This window comes from Natrix helvetica (genome assembly GCF_964273705.1).
Source record: "Natrix helvetica genome assembly, chromosome: 3".
In the NCBI taxonomy this organism is placed as follows: domain Eukaryota; kingdom Metazoa; phylum Chordata; class Lepidosauria; order Squamata; family Natricidae; genus Natrix; species Natrix helvetica.
The window spans coordinates 178017414-178036041 of NC_138549.1; the positions used below are offsets into that span (position 1 = coordinate 178017414).

Here is an 18628-nt window from a genome sequence, read left to right on the forward strand (position 1 = left end):
AGCGCCCCACGCTCGGCTGGGGATCCCCATTTCTAGACCCTTCCGGCATGGCTGCCAAGCCGCATTCAAACTATTTCAGGGGTGTGTGTGTAATACCTTGGTGGGAGGGTGCAAAGGAGGCAGAGGAAGCTTTTTCCAGGCCCCCACAAAAGGCCATCATCTACGTTGCAACCTGGTCAGCGCTGCAGTGCCAGTGCTGTCCTCTGCCCCCCCCAGCGCCCCCCCATTCTAGAACCAGCATCACAGGGTGTGGGCCTTATGTCACACAGGGCCACTGAGTGGCCACCGGTGGGTCTCTGCTCTGGTGGTCAGGTGGCCTGAAGTGACTGGGACCTCTGCCCCCTCCCCCAACCCAAACCTTGCTCAAGAGGTGATGTTGATCAGGATTTGGTAATTCTCATGATTGGCCTAAAGATACACAGGTAGAAGCGATAGCAATAAAATTCAGGCCTTAGCAGGTGTTCAGAGTTGTGGACACCTTGATATGGGAATTACAAACTTCTAGCTGAACATGTGAGCATAACCATAACATGTGTGTAGAAGTATTTTTGTAATGTCTAAAAGCAGCGCTCCTCTTATGTAATCAAGAAACCTATTTAGGACGTGTCAAGTTTTTCAGCTTTCAATTTCCAAGCATTAGGGGTGCTCAAAAGTTGTGATGTGCCTCGGGGATTGTAAAAATACTTTGATTACTTTAATATAATGTAGATGTGCTTGGTTAAGTAACTACATAAATATCATAACCTTTTAACATTTTGTTCATTTCATATATGCTTGCTTAAAATTGCATTTGGGGTTCTCCCAGCCTTATGGGGGATCCCACCTTTGTCCAGCACTGAATAAAACATGTGGCTAAGAGAGAGCACCTGGTCTCTGCCACACCTGGTCCCGGCCTGTCGGGGTGAGCCCAGCCAGGGTCTTCCCTGGTGAGTTAGAGAAACTGGGGTACCAAAGCCTGGAATAGAAATATCCTCCCAACCAGAACAAAGAGCCCTTCCTTGAGACGGCTTTTATTGAGCTCCCGTAGCTGCCCCGGATTGTCTTCAGATTTATGTGCAGGAGATTCTCATCCTGACCACAATGGAGCACTGCCCTCCTGGCACCTCCTGGGCTGCTCCTGGGGCATGGAAGGTTCCCCAGGTGCATTTGGGAGCGCCCCAACGGAGGCTTCCCATTGCTTGACACCCGCAGAATCGGCTGCTTCTTCCCAGTCACTTGTAGAACCGGCCCTGTCTGGAAAGGCCCGTTGGGCAGGTAAGGCAGGTGTGCTGGGCCAGGTGCTTCATTCGTACTTGCAGAGGTTCTTCAGCAGCGGAGGCAGGTTCAGCCCATCGATGGCCAGGCGGTGGCTGATGTGCTTCTGGATGGCCGAGCGGCAGAGAGTCTGCAGGGAGGGCACTGGGGGGGGGGAGGTGAGGGTTAGAGGGTAAGTGAGCAGAGATGCAGTTTCTCTTAAACCAGCTTTAGAAATGAGAGTTAAACCAACAAAAGTGTGTCCTTTGTGCAGATCTAGTTAAAGCAGCTTAATACATGAATTAACGGACGAGGTGGCTCAGTGGCTAAGACGCTGAGCTTGTCAATCAGAAAAGATTGGCAGTTAGGCGGTTCAAATCCCTAGCGCCGCATAATGGAGTGAGCTCCTGTTACTTGTCCCAGCTTCTGCCAACCTAGCAGTTCGAAAGCACGTAAAAATGCAAGTAGAAAAATAGGAGCCACCTTTGGTGGGAAGGGAACAGCGTTCCGTGCGCCTTCGGCATTGAGTCATGGTGGCCACATGACCACGGAGATGTCTTTGGACAGCGCTGGCTCTTCGGCTTTGAAAGGGAGATGAGCAGCGCCCCCTAGAGTCAGGAACGACTAGCACAGATGTGCGAGCGGAACCTTTACCTTTGATGCATGAATTAAATCCATGTAAACGTGCACTTTGCAAACCCAGCTAAACCAGGTTAAGACACGAGGATTAAATCAAGATAAGTGTCTCCTTTGTGCAAACCAAGCTGTTCTGAGTTGCAGGAATTGTCAAATGCATCTTTGAGGCTTATTAGTCTCAAGCAGCTGGTTTTTGTGTGATAGAAAGCTAGAAGCTCTTGATATTTTTCGTTCTCTAATTACCATCCCCCTACGAAATGAATCAAGAAAAGAGTTTTCAAACAGTAAAAAAAAAGATGCGGAGACTTTAGAAAGAGTGCCGAGAAGAGCAACAAAGATGATTAAGTTAAACTGTATGATGACTGGTTAAGGGAACTAGGTAGGTCTGGTCTAACCAAGAGAAGGACTAGGGGTGACATGATAGCAGTCTTCCAATATCTGAGGGGCTGCCACAAAACAGAAGGGTCCTGAATGTGAGAAGAATCACTCACTGGAACTCCTTGCCTCCAGACGTTTTGGGGCTCCATCACGGGAGGTTTTCAAGAAGAGGCTGGGCAGCCATGTGTCCGGAAGGGTATAGGGTCTCCTGCTTGAGCGGGGGGGGGGGGGTTAGACTAGAAGGCCTCCAGGGTCCCTTCCAACTCTGTTATTCCACTCTAAAGGGGTACAGAGTCAATGGGGCACAAAAGAAACGGGGCTTCATCAAAGAAAATGGGGGGGTGCCCTCTGAGAAGAAGGCTCACTCCGAAGTCCTATGGCCCTGGGCAAGGGGGCTGCCTGCCCAACCTTGGCACCAGTCACGCTGGCTGGGGAATTCTGGGAGTTGAAGTTGCCAAGGTTGGACCCAGAGCAAAAGCGGGTGGGCAATCAGGGTGGCCTGGGCGGATCCAGCCAGAAGGCAGAGCTCATGGGGGGCGGGGGGGATGGCTGAACCCCAGAAGCAGAAACGTAGCCTTGGGGGGCTCCCCGGCCACCCAGCAGTCATCCGGCTTCAGGTTAATGGCTCCCGTCCCTCCTTCCCTCACACCCTTGGCACACGGCCTTGACCCACGGGGTCCCAGGGTTTTACCCCTCCCCCGGTGAAAGACATCACTTTGCAGAGTGGAAGCTGCTCCTGGACAGACACATTGCCTGGCACAGCACCATGGGTTAGGGAATCCTTCAGAGGTTGCAGGAGTGCACCGCCTCCAGGGTGACTCAGCCGGGCTTGTTCAGCAGCCTCGGGAAAAGCTCCTGGAGCCCTCCGCATGGATGAGGGTTACCTGTGGGCAGGTGTGTCTCGGACACGACACCTTCAGAGCAGCTGCTGCTCCTCAGCAGGTGGGGCCACCACGGTAGGATGCTGTGGGTGGGGGATGTCAAAGGCCTTCAAGAGACGGTCTCTAGGGAGAAAGGCCATCCTTGACAGCTGGGGTCCAGCCCTTCCCCTCCCCCTCCCCCCCAGCCTCCATATCCAGAGGTAATCAAGGAGGGAAGCAACCTGGAATTAAGGAGAAACCTCCTAACAGGGAGGACAACAATTAACCAGTGGAACAGGAGTTGCCATCAAGTGTTGTGGGTGCTCCAACTCTGGAGGCATTGAAGGCAAAGGACCTCCTGCTTGAGCGGGGTGTGTGTGTGTGTGTGTGTGTGTGTGTGTGTGGTGTTGGACTACTAGGATATCCGTGGGGAAATGAGCCAGCAGTCTGCAGCAGTAGCCCAGGCGGCTAACACAATCCTTAGTTGTCTAAACAGAGGGATAGAACCAAAATCACGGGAAATATTGGTACTGTTTTATAAAACCTTAGTAAGGATTCCACGCCTGGAATCCTGCATCCAACTTTGGTCATCATAAAGATGTTGGCATTTTGGAAGAAGTGCAAAGAAGAGCAACTAAGATGGTTTTAAAGGCCTGGAGATTAAAACATAGGGAAAACAGTTGCAAGAATTGGGAATGGGCAGTCTAGAGAAAAGGATTAAGGGGAGGGGGGACGGTACCTGATAGCAGTCTTCTAGTATTTGAGGGACTGCCACAGAGAAGAGAGAGTCAGCCTGTTCTCCAAAGCAGGACAAGAAACAATGGATGGAAACTAACCAAGGAGAGAAGTAACCTGGAATGAAGGAGAAACTTCCTAATAGTGAAGACAATTAACCAGTGGAACTGCTTGCCTCCAGAGGTTGTGGGTGCTCCATCCCTGGAGGCTTTCAAGAAGAGACCGGACAGCCACTTGTCTGAAATTGTACAGGATTGCTCCTGGTTGAGCAGGGGGTTGGACTAGAAGACCTCCAAGGTCTCTTCCAGCTCTATTCTGATTGGGTAATTGCGATCTCTGGCTGCTGATATGCTCCTCCTTCCTTTCCTTCCTCTTGGTCTCCTGGGAAGTCCTGGATGATCCTTTCAAACTCTGCCTGAGGACACAAAATCAACCCCCCCTTCCAAAAATTCCCCTGGATATTGAAAAACACCACACAGCTGTTGTGTTAGTCCTGTTCATCCTCACTCGGGAATCATTTCCAAAAGTAGTTTTGTTAATCTGTTGTGGTAACAGCAACATCAAGGGGATTGTGGCACCTGGGAAAGGGAGCAAACACCAGATGCCCTGGAAGAGTTTCCATGAAACTCTCTGTGCCACGGTAAATCTCCTGGAGGCTAAGATGGCACAAAAAGTGCCTGGATTCTTTCTTGCAACTGCTACAAAGAGCTGGAATTTGGGGTTTGGCTTCTGCTCGAAATCTTTCAGGCTAACCCTGGGGATAAGAGAGATCTTCTAGTCTAAGCCCCTGCTCAGGCAGGACACTTATGCCATTTCAGACAAATGTCTTTTCTACTATTCTGTTCTCGGAAACCTCCAGTGACGGGAGCACCCACAGCTTCTAGAGGCTTCTAGTGGCATTGACTAATTGTTCTATCAGGAAATTACAGGCTGGATTTCTCCCTGACTAGTTTCCATCCATTGCTTATTATTCTGCCCTCAGGTGCTTTGGAGAATAGGTTGACCCTGTTTCTTATATTTGTGGGGTTCCTACAAAGATGAGGGGGTCAAACTATTTTCCAAAGCATCAAAAGGCAGGAGAAGAAACAATGGATGGAAACTAATCAAGGAGAGAAGCAGCCTGGAACTAAGGAGGAACTTCCTGACAGTGAGGATAATAATTCAGAAGTTGTGGGTGCTGCCCCACTGGAGGTGACTGGACAATCGCTTGTCTGGCGTGGTGTAGGGTCTCCTGCTCAAGCAGGGGGTGGGACTAGAAGACCCGTGAAATCCTTTCCAAATATATCATCCTATGTTCTTCTTTGTGGCAACCCCTCAGATGTGTCCCCCTTAGTCCTCTTTGTTAGACTAGACATACCCAATTCCTGCAAGTGTTCCAATCTACGTCTTCCCTTCCCAAGCACACGTGGTGTGTCAATTCCTCAAGAGCAGAAGTCCTTGGTTCATACCCGTTCCCTTCCTCTCCATTTACTAGCCACCCCTCCCGCAAGGTAGCCGTTTTCTTTCTTCCACTTCCAGCCCATGCTGCTTACCATTTTCTCCTCTTAAGAGCCCCATTGCCTGCCTGCCTGGCTCACTCGCGGAATATGCGGTAAATGATTTGCTAAATGTCTATGCAGATTCTCAGTCATCCAGGTCATGGTTATCCCCAAAGTGCTTTTTCAAGTATAAATCCTTCCCTTCCCCTCCATCCAGTCAGACCTGAAGAAGCTTCTTGGATGAGAAGTGAAAACGTCTTCAAAGAAAAACCAGAAAGCCCAGTTGCCTCCTGAAAAAGCTCCTCTGGGGTAAATGGTTTCCTTTAACTCTCTCCTCCTCTTAAGGCCCAGCCAGTGGGTGAGCCATGAAGGTCCTTGCTAAGATTCCTTTAGGAGCCCTACTAAAATAAAGGAACTGTATTTCTCAATATTAAATATTAAAACCACTTTAAACTAAAACAGGTGAAACACTGGGGCTGCAATGGGACCATGCCAAAAAGGAGGAGGGGGAACACAGACCAGGCACTGCTGCTCCTGGCTGCCACCTGCACTTTGTTATTTAAAGAATTTTATTGATTTTTAAAATTTATGGGAAAAGGGTAGGTGGATATACAAAAATATTTGGCAACTCCATCGTGCTAGAGGTAGGAATCTCTCCAATTCTCACAACTTTTACAGAAAGGAAAAAACAATAGATAAAAGATAAGCAGAAACAGCATCTTATTATACATTGTATCAACCATGTGTTCAATCATCTCTTTTGCCACTTTCTAAATACATCAACAATTACAATGATATTCCAGATATATTTATTTTTGTGTCTTTCCGTTATTGTTCCCTCCCCCCTGTCCCCAGGCGGAGCTGCAGCCCCTCCCTCCTTCATGTCTTGTGTATTGTCGCCTTTTTCACCACTTCTTATATTTCCGTCCTCTAGGAGGGCACTATGTTTCTTAATGAAGGCCTCTGCCTCCACGACTGTGTTAATTCTAATTCTGTTTCCCTCCCAGAAGATCAGCATTCCTTCTGGCCACCTGCATTTTAAGGGAAACAACCTACACCCTCAAACTGGGGCACTCGGTCCTTTTCCTTCCCTGGGATTTGAGTGGTTCTGATGCAATTACTCTGGAATGGGAACACGAAGCAACAAGGGAGTCATCACCTTTGGAGAAATACTAGGCAATTAGAGATAAACGTGTTTCAATCACATCCTTTGAAATTAAAGCCAATACGGTTAGTAAAACCATTGCAAACCCACATAGCAAAGGGCATTATGAGGCAGCTCTCTCCCTTCCTAACTCCCTCCATGCAACGGCCTGTGTGAGGCGGATGGGCTCATCCAGAGTCCTTGGGAGGTTTCTGTGGCCGAGGGTCAGCCGGATCTCCAGCCACTGGTGTTTCTTCCACACACTTGCTATCGGCTGCCATAGTAACGGGGAGGGAGGGCTCGGGTATTGGGCTGGGGAAGTGAGCAGGTATAGTCCCATGGGAACTGAAAAGGAGGTTTGCACCCATGAATTATGGCATTACTGAGTGGAGTTGTTTGCACTCCGTTAAAGCCAACCGTCTTGAGACTCCAGGTGGGAGAAATATATGAAGAGGAGCTTTCCCATACCATCATACTGGACGTTGATTGGACTCTCAGTGCTGGACCCTGGGACGAAAGATTTGGAGTGACTTTCAATCTGTAACTTTCCTGCGTTTGGAATCAGATCTGGCCTTGCTTTCGCTGATATCACTTCAAACTTAGTAAAAGTACCTCTTCTCTAAATCAGTGGAGTTGGGGGTTTTCTTTCTTAAGTTTTGAAGGGAGGAAGGCCTGACACTGAGTAACCACGGATCCTGGACTCCCCAGTCCCAGCCCAACCCCTTGTCAGAACTGCCATCTTGAGCTCCAGCCTCCCTTTATTAGATGCCAGCTGGCCATAAACTGTGGGGGGAGGGAATTGCTGTGCTCAAGGAGAATGGGGGGAACCGAAACTGTGCATCATGCGGTCCTGAGACATCGACCCATCGCTCCAAAGCCAGAGGCCTGAAAGGGGAAGCACAAGGCTCACCCCCCAGCCTGCCAGCACAGGGACCGTTACCAAAACAAATCCTTAGAATGTAATTGGACAATAGACATATAACAAGGGGGAAGAGTGGGGGAAAGAGAAAGCTAACTAAGGAACCTTCACACGTGAATTTTAGTTCTGCCTTTGCTTTACTGTAGCCACTTGGTCTTTAGTAAAAGTATACCTTTCACATAAATGGAATCGAGAGTCTTTCTTTCCTAAGGAGCCAGATTGGGGCAGGTGTGACACACCTTCAGCCCCACTGCTCCCCAAGGTCACAGCTCCACGGACATTGAACGTCCAGGGGAAGATATTGGACAGGCTGTCTGAGGGGGGGGGAGAGGTTTCCTTTGGGGGGTGGGGGAGCAAGAATGCAGCAAGATGCAAGACCTCAAATATCTTGCTGTATTAACCGAGGGATAGATTCAAGTTACATGTTAGTACCGCTTCATAAGGCCTTGGTGGGATCATATTGCATCCAGTTTTGGTCACCACAATATGAAAAAGATGTGGAGACTCTGGAAAGAAGTCCCACAAAGATGTTTAGGGAGCTGGAGGCGAAAAGATAGGAAGAACGGTTGCAGGAATTAGGTAGGTCTAGTCTAGAGAAAAGAAGGGCTTACATAAGGTTTGCTAAAGGTTTACTAAAACGGATAAGCAAATATTATTATTATTATTATTATTATTATTATTATTATTATTATTATTATTATTATTATTATTATTATTATTATTATTATTATTTGGTCATTATGGATGTTATGAATATTATTGTTAATATTATATAATATATATTAATGTTATTACTACTTCTTAAAATTAATTGTATCCAGACAAGACACATTTATTTTTTTATGTTTAATTAAAAGAAATTAAAACTTAATAAAAGAAGGGCTAGGGGTGACATGATAGCAGTCTTCTATTTGAGGGGCTGCCACAAAGAAGAAGGGGGGGGGTCAACTTATTCTCCAAAGCACCCGAACGCAAGACAAGAAGCAACAAATGGAAACTAATTGAAAGAAGCAACCCGGAACTAAGGAGGAATTTCCAGCAGTGACAGCAATTAATCAGTGGAACCGCTTGCCACCAGAAGTTTGGATGCTCCATCATTGGAGGCTTTTGAGAAGAGACCGGACAGCCATTTCTCTGAAATGTTGTAGGACCTCCTTCAGCAGGGGATTGGACTAGAAGACCTCTAAGGTCCCTTCCATCTCCTTGTTATTCTGTTGTTCAGATTAGAACTAATCAGTATAAGGACCAAAACGTACGTCAGAAGGAGGGAACTGGGGGTTTGCTATGGGTGCGTGTCGAATTCGGAAGGAATCCTGTTGTTGTGGTTGTTGGTTGCAGGTTACCCACAACTGAGCGGTGACAACGGGAGAGCCAGAAAGGAGAGTCTGGGGGAAGCTCTGAAATGTTCTGAAGGAAGGAGATTCGGGGAGGGGCTCTCTTCTGGCGCAGGGCCTGAGCGGCTGGGTGGGAAGGAGGGGAGAGAAGGCCGAAAAAGCAACTGAGCCCTTCCGAGACCCAGGAATGCACGAGAAGGCTGTGGATGATGGGCATCTCCGAGGAAAAAGGCCGGTTTCCCATTCATCAGGCAATTCCTGCCTGCGCATGGCATCGGAAGGGCTGTCAATCTGAACGCCTGATGATTCATCTGACTGTTCCAGATGAAAGGCCGAGGGGGTGAGTGGCGGAGGGAAGCGGGATCAGAGGCTCCGAACGGGAGAGGGATTTTTGCTTCAGTGGATTTTGGGAAGGAGAGAAGGAAAGGAAAATAGGATTGGAAAAGAAGCTACGAGTTTTGCAGGAAGAAGCGCAGGTTGTCCTTGCCTTACGGCCACAATGGAGCCCAACATTTCTGTTTTTAGGTGAGACACATGGGAAGTGATTTCTCCTCCCCCTCCCAATTTTACGATTTTTCTTGCCACAGTCATTAAGTGAATCACTGCAGATGATAAATGGTTGTTTGAGTGAATCTGGTTTCTTCATTGAGTTTGCTTGTCAAAAAGTCACAAAAGGGGATCAGGTGACCCTCCAGGACATAGCAATGGTCATAAGTACGAGTCAGTTGCCAAGGGTCTGAATTTTGATCATGTGACCATGGGGGTGCTACAACCATCGTAAGAGAGAAAAATGGTCATAAGTCCCTTTTTTCATGCTGTTATAACTTCAGTCACTAAACAAGTGGTTGTAAGGCGAGGAATACCTTCATGGCACAACAAAGGTTGCTGAACTTCATCTCCCAGAATCCTTCACTCTTGGCTATTCCAGCCGCCCCTTCCCCCATCCTGGCTTAGAGGGGAGAAATCCGGAGTGAGGGGCTTCTCCCCTGGCTGGACATTCCTTTCCCAGGCAGCCATGGGAAGCCCGCGACAGTTCAGCTCTTTTGCAGTGACCATCCCCAGACCCCACCTATTCCTTTTTTTAAACAAAAATATATTATTATTTTGATATTTTTATTCTAACCCTGTTTTTAAAATCTCCACAGGGGTCAAAGCTGCACTAATCTTTTGCAGCACGAAGGACACAGAGGCTTCTGGCACCTTAAAAGTTAACCAGGAATTCTTTGTGGTTCATAGCCAGATTGGGATCCATAAAACTTTCCATCATCATCCATGGTTTAACCTGCAAGATGCCAGAGGACGCCTGATCCTCAGGTGGGGGGCCCTAAAGGGGTTTAATCCCTAAAGGGGTTCCTGGATCCCCTTTCAGCCCTCTGGACGAAGCGCCTGGAGCAGCCCCGCCCTTGCAGTCCTTCCCATCGTTCATCTCTGGCTCCCTCCAAGTCGCCTGATGAGCCAAGAACGTCCGGCTTCTCTTGGGGTTGGACTGTTGTGGTGTGTGCCTGGGCGTCCGTCACTGAGGACTCCTCTTTGCAGAGTTACACCGTGGGCACCAACCCTTTGGCTTCCTCTTCCTAAGAGGAGTTTGGGAACCAGGACTCCTCCCTCCAGGATGAATACGTCACCCAGGGGGAGAGAATGCTGCTGGGCTCTCCCTCCTGCAGTGCATCCCACCCTCCCCTGGGCTAAGTCAGAATAAAAGAGTTGGAAGGGACCTTGGAGGTCTTCTAGTCCAACTCCCTCTCTCTACTCAAGCAGGAGACCCTATAACATTTTTATTTATTTTATTTTATTTATTAAGTGGCTGTCCAGTCCCTTAAAAACCTCCAGTGATGGAGCAAACACAGTTTCTGGTGGCAAGCGGTTCCATGGGTGAATTGTCCTCATTGTCAGGAAATTTCTCCTTGGTTCCAGGTTGCTTCTCTCCTTGGTTAGTTTCCATCCATTGTTCCTTGTCCTGCCTGGTGGTGGTGGTGGAGCTCTGGAGAATAGCATGAACCTCCCTTCCTTCCTTGTGGCAGCCCCTCAAATATTGCATTGCTGCTTACAGGTCACCCCCCCACCCCCACCCCCGGTCCTCCTTTTCATCAAACTAGGCCTGCCCACTTCCTGCAACCGTTCTTTGTACCCAACATGGGGGTCAAACAGCCCGGGCTGGGCCCCACGGGCCTCTCCTACTTCTAGCCAGCCAGCAGCCCCACTGTGGGCTGGCATGGGGAGGGGGGAGGGGGCTGAGGGTTGGGGGGGGGGCAGACTGGGCAATACCTACAGCCGTATTCCACCTGGATGATCCGGACGCTCTTGGTGGAGGCGAAGACGTCAACCACGGCATAGAGGGGTCGGGAGCCGGGCAGCCCCCTGGCGCTGGGCCCCATGTCTTCCCCATTGATGACGATATGCATGTGGGCCGTCCCGTCCGCCTGCGGCGTGAATAGCACCCCGATGCGGCTCTTGCGGGCCGTGGGCGGCAGCACGTTGGCCTTGTAGAGCTCGTCCAGGATGTGGCTGTAGCGGCCCGGGCGGCTCCGGCCCACCAGCCTGTCGCGGGGGATGCGGACCTGCTCGATGGTCAGGTGGGGCCCGCAGAGGAGCCCCCGCCCGCTGCCCGGCGCCTCGCCCACGCGGTTGTGGTGGCGGGTGATGGCGAAGACCCAGCTGTCGCCCAGGTTGACCAGGTCCGGCAGCGAATACTCGGGCACGGCGGGCAGGCGGCGGGGATCGTGGGCGGTCAGCCCCACGCGCAGGTGGCCGCACCAGCCCGCCTCCTTCTCCTCGATCTCCACCAGGAAGAGCTGCCCGGGCTCCAGCGGCCGGTGGCTGAAGCACAGCCCGTGGGCGAAGCTCTGCACGCGGGTGGCCTGCGTGCGGGAGGCGTCCAGGCACACGTGGGTCCCGTGCACCCCGTGGAAGCGCGTGGGGGGGTGGCAAGCGCCCGCCATGACCGTTCCCGACTGCCCGGCCGGGGCTATTTTAAGGGGCTGCCAGGGGGCGGACGCCCTCCCGGGATGCCCGGCTCCAAGTAGGGAGAGCGGCCGGCGGGGGGCCGGGTCCTAGCGCCCGTCGCTCCCGGGAGTGGAGATCCCCCCCGCCTTCCCAGACCCCCCCCGCCTTCCCAGGTGGGCAAGAGTCCCCCGCCAAGGTGGGCCCGTGAAAGCAGCCGCAACCTTCCAGACGCCAGCGACACTTCCCGACGCTCAGAGCGGATCCGCCCGGCCCTCCCGCCTGGCAACCCCCCCTCCCCGTTTTCCTCCGCCTGACCCGCGAGGCAGCCGAACTCGGAGAGCCTTGAGGCCCCCGAGAGAGACAGAGAGAGAGGCCCGCCCGCCCCCCGCCATCCCCCCACCATCCCGGGGCGCCTGCGGGGCTTGTGGGGCGCAACGGGGCAGCGGCTGCTCGGAGCCAGGCGGGCGCCGGGGAGCCGCGTGGGGGGGGGGGCGGTCCGCAGGGCACGGGCGGGAGGGGGAGGAGGCGGGGGCGGCTGGCCCTGCCGGGCGCTTCGCTCGGGGGAATCCCGGCCGGCGCTCCGCTCAGCCCCGCCGCCGCCCGGGCGCCGCTCCCCCCTCCCCCCTCCGCCTCTGCAGCGGGGCGGGGCGAGGTGGCGCGCCCCCCCATTGGCCGTGGCTAGGTCCGGGCCCCGCCCCGCCCGTCAAGTGACCAGGGCCCGGCGGGGAGCGGCAGTCACGTGCGCCCGGTCGCCGCGTTTGCCGCTGTTGCCGCTGTTTCTGCCGCCGGAGCCCCAGGAGCCGCCGCCACCCCCCGTGGCCAAGTGAGCTCCGGCGGGCGCGAGAGGGGCGGGCGCGCAATGGGGGGGGGTTGGGGGCCGCCTCCCCCCGCAGGAGCCCCCGGAGCCTCCGCTCTGACCGACCTCCCCGCGCTGCCTTCCCCGCAGATGCCGCCGCCGATGCTGCCGGCGCTGGTGCTGCTAGGCGCCGCCGCCGCCGCCGCCTGGTCCGGCCCGGCCTCGTCCAAGTTCGCCATCGACTTCCTGCCGGGGCTGCCGAAGCAGGCGTCCTTCGAGCAGTACACGGGCTTCCTGAGCGTGGACGGCGACAAACACCTGCACTACTGGTAGGCTGGCGGCCGGCGGGGCGGGTGTCGGGCCGGGGCGCCCCTCCGACCGCCTCTTCCTCTCCGCAGGTTCGTGGAGGCGCAGGAGGCGGATGGGGAGACGCCGCTGGTGCTCTGGCTGAACGGGGGTCCCGGCTGCAGCTCCATCGCCGGCCTCTTGACCGAGCACGGGCCTTTCAGGGTCAGTAGCCCCCCTTGCTCGCCCGGGCCCTCTGCGGGGGTGGGAGGCAGGCCGTGCCCCCCCCCGTGCCCCTGTGCTGGGGGCCCTTGTGGCCCTGGCATTTGTGAGGTCACGCCCACCCCTGCAACTGCTGCCTTCCAAGCTGCCCAGGGGGCAGAGAGCCTGGTCCTCGGGCAAAGGCTGTGGGCATCCCGGGTCTCCACTGAGGAGGGTCCCTTCTTCCCCTTTAGGTCCAGCCAGACGGGGCCACCTTGACCTACAACGAATATGCCTGGAATAAGGTGAGCCCCTGCCCTGAAAGCTTGGCTGGAGCATCTCCTGCCCACCCACCCCCCCTCAGAGGGCATGAGAGGCAGGGGCAAGATAGCACCTCCCTTCCCCCCCCCATGGAGCCTCACCCCTCCTCCTCTCCCTACAGCTCGCTCACATCCTCTACCTGGAGTCCCCTGTCGGCGTCGGCTACTCCTACTCGGATAGCCAAGACTACCACACCAACGACACAGAGGTGGGTGCTGACCCTTGGCCCCTGCCCTCCGTGCCCTACCCAGCCGGCTGGTGCCTGGCACGTGCCCTCTCTCCCCCTGCAGGTGGCCCGCGTCAACTACCTGGCCTTGAAAGAGTTCTTCAACCTCTTTCCCGAGCATCTGCCCAAAGACCTTTACCTGGCTGGAGAAAGCTATGGCGGCATCTACATCCCCACCCTGGCAGAGTGGGTCATGCAGGACTCCAGCCTCAACTTGAAGGTGGGTGTGTGGTTAGGGCCCTGTGGCCCTGGAGCAGACTCCCGGGAGCCTGGCATTAAATGGGCAGGTGTGGAGGTGGGTGGGGACCGCAGGGGTGCCCAGGGCATGGCGCCTGGCACTGGACAGCTGTGCAGAAGTGAAGAGTGGCAAAACCGGAATTCCCCCACCAGCAGCAGCTGCCCCTCCCTGGGCCTCACTCGAGCTGCTCTTTTGGGGAAGCAAAGCCAGGGCTGGGGCAAGCCTTCGCCAGCCAGCGCCTGCCCCCTTTCCCTGACATTGGGGGGGGGGGGCAGCACCGGGGAGCATCTGACCGCCAATGCTCCTCTTGTCTGGGGCCTTGGGGGTGGGAGGGAAATGGGGATGAGGGGCTGCTGGAGGTCACCGGACGTGCCTTTCAGGGCCTCTCGGTGGGCAACGGACTCTCCTCCTACGAGACCAACGACAACTCCCTGGTTTACTTCGCCTACTACCATGGCCTCCTGGGGAACCGGTGAGCCTCTGCCGGGGGTGGGGATTCTGGGAAGGGGCGCTGGTGCTGCAGAGGCGGCTGAGGACCCCCTGCTTCTCCTCCACAGGCTCTGGGGCGACCTGCAGCGCTTCTGCTGCTCGGGGGGGAAGTGCGACTTCCACAAAAACCCAAATGTGAACTGCACGGCTGCTGTGAGTGGGGAGAACTGGCCGGAGACTCTGCCTGTTGAAGGCAGGAGGGGGGAGGGCCATGGGGGATGGGGTGGAAGGGACCCCTTGAGGTCATCCGGCTCTCTTGTTCCTCCAGATGGTGGAGATGATCCACATTGTGGACGAATCTGGGCTCAACATCTACAACCTCTATGCCCCCTGCGCTGGGGGGGTGCCGGGAAAATTCAGGTGAGCGCCTGGCGCTTTGCAGTGGCCCCCTTTCCTCCCCTCCCCCCCGTTCTTTGGGCCCTGTAGTGGCGGGCAGGGCTCCCCCCGGGTGGAGGGAGCGGGTGAGGGGGCCCGGGAAGGCCGCTCAGCCATTGTCCCCCTGGCAGCTACCTGGACGGAGCCATCGTGACCCATGACTTGGGCAACAGCTTCCTCTGGCATCCCTTCCGCAGCCTTTGGAGGCAGGTGAGCAGAGGCCCCTTGGGACATGAGCCCTGCTGGGGGCCTCAAAGGTGACCCTATAGTGGTGGTGGGGGGCTCTGGAAACCCCTAAGAGGGGTCTCCCTCAGGGCGGGAGACTTCTTCAGGGGACAAGAGCCATCTTGCTAGAAACGTCCATCTGAAATGGCCTGAGAAAGCAGAGCCAAGGTTTCATGCGCTTCTGTGCGCCCCGCTCCCCCCACAGGGCCCCCAACTCAGGCAGCCATGGATTTCAGCCACTTCCCCAGGAGGAGGAGGAGGAAGGGAAGGCCCTTCAGGCATCTCAGCAGCTTCCCTTTGCCCTTGGAAGGCCTGAAGGCAGCTGACGGAGGGAGGGAAGAATGAATGAATGAATGAATGAATGGGTGGATGGGTGGAAGCCTCCTGGAGCAGCCGCTGTGCTTGGAATCCCTCAGAACCTGCTGAACCTGGGGGTGACCAAGCAGGTGCGGCTGGACCCCCCCTGCATCAACACCACCGGCCTCACCCACTACCTGAATGACCCCCAAGTGCGCCAGGCCCTGCACATTCAGGACGATGCCCCAGCGTGGGAGATCTGCAGGTGAGGGGGGGGCAGGGCAGCCCCTGATGCATGGGGGAGGGGGGGGCTTCTGCAGGACACCCCCTAACCGAGCCCCTTTTTGCAGCTTTACCGTCAGCCGTGGCTACAAGCGGCTCTATTCCAAGATGAACGACCAGTACCTGAAGCTGCTCAGCACTGGGGTGAGTTGCTGGGGTCAGCAGTGGGGTTGCTGGGTGGGGGAAGGGCGGGGGGAGAGGGCTGACAATGTTCCTTGCTGTCCTGCCCCCCCCCCCACCACCACCAGTGGAGGGGAAACCAGGCTGGCCCTTCCTCCAGGCGTTTGTAATCCTGGCCGGATTCTAAAATAGAATACAGCTGGAAGGGACCCTGGAGGTCTTCTAGTCCAGCCCTCAAGCAGGAGATCTTATTCCATTTCGGACAAGTGGCTGTCCAGTCTCTTCTTTAAAAACCTCCAGTGATGGAGCGACCACGATTTCTGGTGGCAAGCTGTTCCACTGGTTGGTTGTTCTAATTGTGAGGGAGTTTCTCCTTAGTTCCAGGTTGCTTCTCTGCTTCCTTACTTTCCACCCATCGCTCCCAGTCCTGCCCTCGGGTGCTTTGGGGAATAGGCTGAGCCCCCCTCCTCTTTGTGGTAGCTTTTCAAGTACTGGGGGGCTGCCCTCATGTCCCCCCCCCCAGTCCTTCTCTTCCTTAGAGTGGCCAGAGCCAAACCCTGCAGCTGTTCTTCCTGTGGGGTTTTGCCTCCAGGCCTTGGATCGTCTCAGTTGCTCTTCTCTGGACTTTTTCCAAAGTCTCCACATCCTTTTTGGTCATTTGTGGTGACCAAAATTGGTTGCAGGATTCCAGGTGGGGCCTTACGGGGTTTTTTATAAAGCAGCACGAATTCTTCCCCTGATCTCCGCAGAAATACCGCATCTTGCTCTACAACGGGGATGTGGACATGGCCTGCAACTTCCTGGGGGACGAATGGTTCGTGGAGTCCCTGCAGCAGAAGGTGGGCTGAGCTGGGGAGGCTCTTGAGGGGAAAGCCCCCCCCCCTCTGCACCCCTGGTTCCAGGCTGGGTGGGGTGGGGACCAAACCTGGCAGCCCCCCCCTGCTGCCTCCCCTGCGCTGTGTCTCTTTGGAAGGAGCCCCTCGGCCCACCTCCTCCCGGTAGTCCTCACGACCACAGTGGAGCCCCAATTTTCTGTCGCTAAGCAGACAGTTGTTAAGTGAGGTTTGGCCCATTTTATGCCTTCCTTGCCATGGTTGTTAAGTGAGTCGGTGCCGTTGTTAAGCGGACCTGCCTTCCCCGTGGACTCTGGTCGTCAGAAGGGAAGCCAGGTCATAAATATCACCCAGTTGCCGAGCGTCCCAAATTTTGACCACGTAACCATGGGGATGCTGCAACCGTCGTAAGTGTGAAAAGTAGTCGCTTTTTTCAGTGCTCTTGTAATTTTCGAATGGTCACTAAATGAATTGTTGCAAGTCGAGGACTACCTGTGTGTAGAGCCCCCTTGCAGGGAGACGGGAGGCGTAGATGCTTAATAAAATAAATGAGGCCTAAACAGGGGAGATTGTCCACCCTCTCGGTTGGGGGGACGCGTGGAAGGCGATGGGGCGATTGTGGGGGGGGCACAGTCTCCTGCGATGGGGATTCCTCGCCTAGCTCCTCCCGCGACCCTCCCCATTGGGCCGGGCTGGGTGCTGCCTGCCCCTCGTCCTGCTTCCCCTCCGGAAGCCCAGAGACCCTCACAGCTGCCCCCCCTGGTCCTCTTGCTGGCAGGTGGAGGTGACCCGGAGACCCTGGATCTTCACGGACGAGGACGGCCAGGATCAGATCGGGGGCTTCGTGAAGGAGTTCACCAACATTGCCTTCCTCACCGTCAAGGTAGAGTGGGGAGGGGTCTTGCGAGAGCAAAGCTGACCCTCCCCTCCCAGCGTCTCAGGGAGGCTACCTGTCAACCGCCCATATCCAACCAAGAGTATCCCTTGACTGATAATCCCACATAGGCACAGTTGTAGCAAAGCCAGTTCTAAAGTTTTCCCACGAAACCCAGTGTGGGTGAAATCCCCTTTCTCCCCTGGACTTCCTCGCGGTCCATTGCCCACCAATCAACTGCCTTCATTTTGTTTTGGGAACAATCTGGGCCCCTCAAAGTTTTTCCCCAGCATTTGACCTTGGGGTGTTGGGACTGTCCCAGGCTACAGACAGCTCACTTGCATTCCCCAATCCCCCCCCCCAAGTCCTCCCATGCATTCCATTGCTTTCCCTGCCCCCTCCCAGATTCTCCTATTTCTGGCTGCAAGGGGGGGAGGGGTCCGTGGCCAGTCAGGCGTGACGCTCCCGTCGCTTCGTCTCTCCCTTCTGCAGGGTGCCGGCCACATGGTGCCCACTGACCAGGCACGAGCGGCCTTCAACATGGTGAAACGGTTCCTCACCCGGCAGCCCTTCTAAGCCCAGGAACAGCAGTTTCCTGGGGAGACAGGCCCCCTCCCGCTGCGGCGTGGCTGCAAGAGTGGCTCCTGACCAGCCTTTGGAGGAAGCCTGGAGGGTCTCAGGCCCTGGGTGGGTCCTCTGGCAGGGCCCCGTCTCCCCTCGCCCTTCTCTGCGCCATTTGCACTGTCCTCAGGGAGGAAGCTGGTCCTCTCGCTGGGTGGGGGCCGTTTCTCAGCTTTCCTTCTGGCTGCTCTTGAAGGAGGAACTGGAGGAGGTCAAGAGCAGCCACCTTCTCCTTTCTGGCCCAAAGCAAGCGATTAAACTTGTTATTTTTCTAATGGAAAAGGAGTGGAGTGATGTGTTGCCTTGGCTGCAGAGCTGGGTCTGGGGGCTAAGGGGCTTCCTGAAGCAGAGCCGGACAGCCGTTTGGCCAGAATGGTCTCTAGGGCGAAGGGGTCCGTCTTGTGGACTCCCAGCTGGAGAATTCTGGGAGTTGCAGTCCGCAAGTCTTAAAGTTCCAAAATTGGAGGCCCCTGGTCTCAGATCTCCCGCTTGAAGGGGGGTTGGGCTAGAAGACCTCCAAGGTCCCTTCCAACTCTGTTCTTCTGTGATTATCCTCCGCCCTTCCCCACTCTGTCCATCCTTCCCGCCTCCAGCCCTGCCCTCTGGGCTGCCCCAGAATCCGCTTGTGGGGAGGAAGAGCAGCCCCGAGGTTGTTTTCTCCAGGGGCTGCAGAGCTGAGCATCTCCAGGGGGCAACAGCTGTGCCAACCTCTGGGACCTGCACTCGCCAGCAGCCGCACCCAGGGTTCTGCAACAGCCTGCCCCTCCCGGAAGAGGGGGCTGCCC

General features: G+C 55.1%; 2 protein-coding genes across 3 annotated transcripts; one reads left to right on the forward strand and one right to left on the reverse strand.

Annotated features, from left to right (window-relative positions):
* Window positions 1-732: 732 nt before the first annotated feature.
* On the reverse strand, window positions 733-12008 carry NEURL2 (neuralized E3 ubiquitin protein ligase 2). Its single transcript, XM_081946222.1, has 2 exons — window positions 10987-12008; window positions 733-1398 (listed from the first exon to the last, which is right to left on the reverse strand). Exons 1-2 carry the CDS (start codon window positions 11654-11656, stop codon window positions 1283-1285), a joined length of 786 nt encoding a protein of 261 aa, XP_081802348.1. The 5' UTR covers window positions 11657-12008; the 3' UTR covers window positions 733-1282.
* On the forward strand, window positions 12008-18125 carry CTSA (cathepsin A). 2 transcript variants are annotated; one of them, XM_081946221.1, is made up of 15 exons: window positions 12008-12478; window positions 12607-12785; window positions 12855-12966; window positions 13197-13247; window positions 13385-13471; window positions 13554-13709; window positions 14108-14199; window positions 14285-14369; window positions 14485-14576; window positions 14723-14801; window positions 15233-15378; window positions 15464-15539; window positions 16265-16354; window positions 17127-17231; window positions 17715-18125. In XM_081946221.1, the coding sequence occupies exons 2-15, from the start codon at window positions 12607-12609 to the stop codon at window positions 17796-17798; spliced, it is 1434 nt and encodes a 477-aa protein (XP_081802347.1). In that variant the 5' UTR covers window positions 12008-12478; the 3' UTR covers window positions 17799-18125. The 2 variants fall into 2 exon arrangements, with proteins under 2 accessions (XP_081802347.1, XP_081802346.1); XM_081946220.1 differs by having other exon boundaries at window positions 12350-12483.
* The last annotated feature ends 503 nt before the right edge of the window (window positions 18126-18628 follow it).

What these genes read in the sequence shown, in the direction of transcription:
- NEURL2 (XM_081946222.1), bottom strand. Translation starts at nt 11,656, where the DNA reads ATGGCGGGCGCTTGCCACCCCCCCACGCGCTTCCACGGGGTGCACGGG. An exon ending in CATCCAGGTGGAATACGGCT is followed by an intron (nt 1,399 to 10,986) that starts GTAGGTATTGCC and finishes CCCCCCCCCCAG; the next exon opens with TGCCCTCCCTGCAGACTCTC.
- CTSA (XM_081946221.1), top strand. Translation starts at nt 12,607, where the DNA reads ATGCCGCCGCCGATGCTGCCGGCGCTGGTGCTGCTAGGCGCCGCCGCC. An exon ending in GACAAACACCTGCACTACTG is followed by an intron (nt 12,786 to 12,854) that starts GTAGGCTGGCGG and finishes TCCTCTCCGCAG; the next exon opens with GTTCGTGGAGGCGCAGGAGG. An exon ending in CCGAGCACGGGCCTTTCAGG is followed by an intron (nt 12,967 to 13,196) that starts GTCAGTAGCCCC and finishes CTTCCCCTTTAG; the next exon opens with GTCCAGCCAGACGGGGCCAC.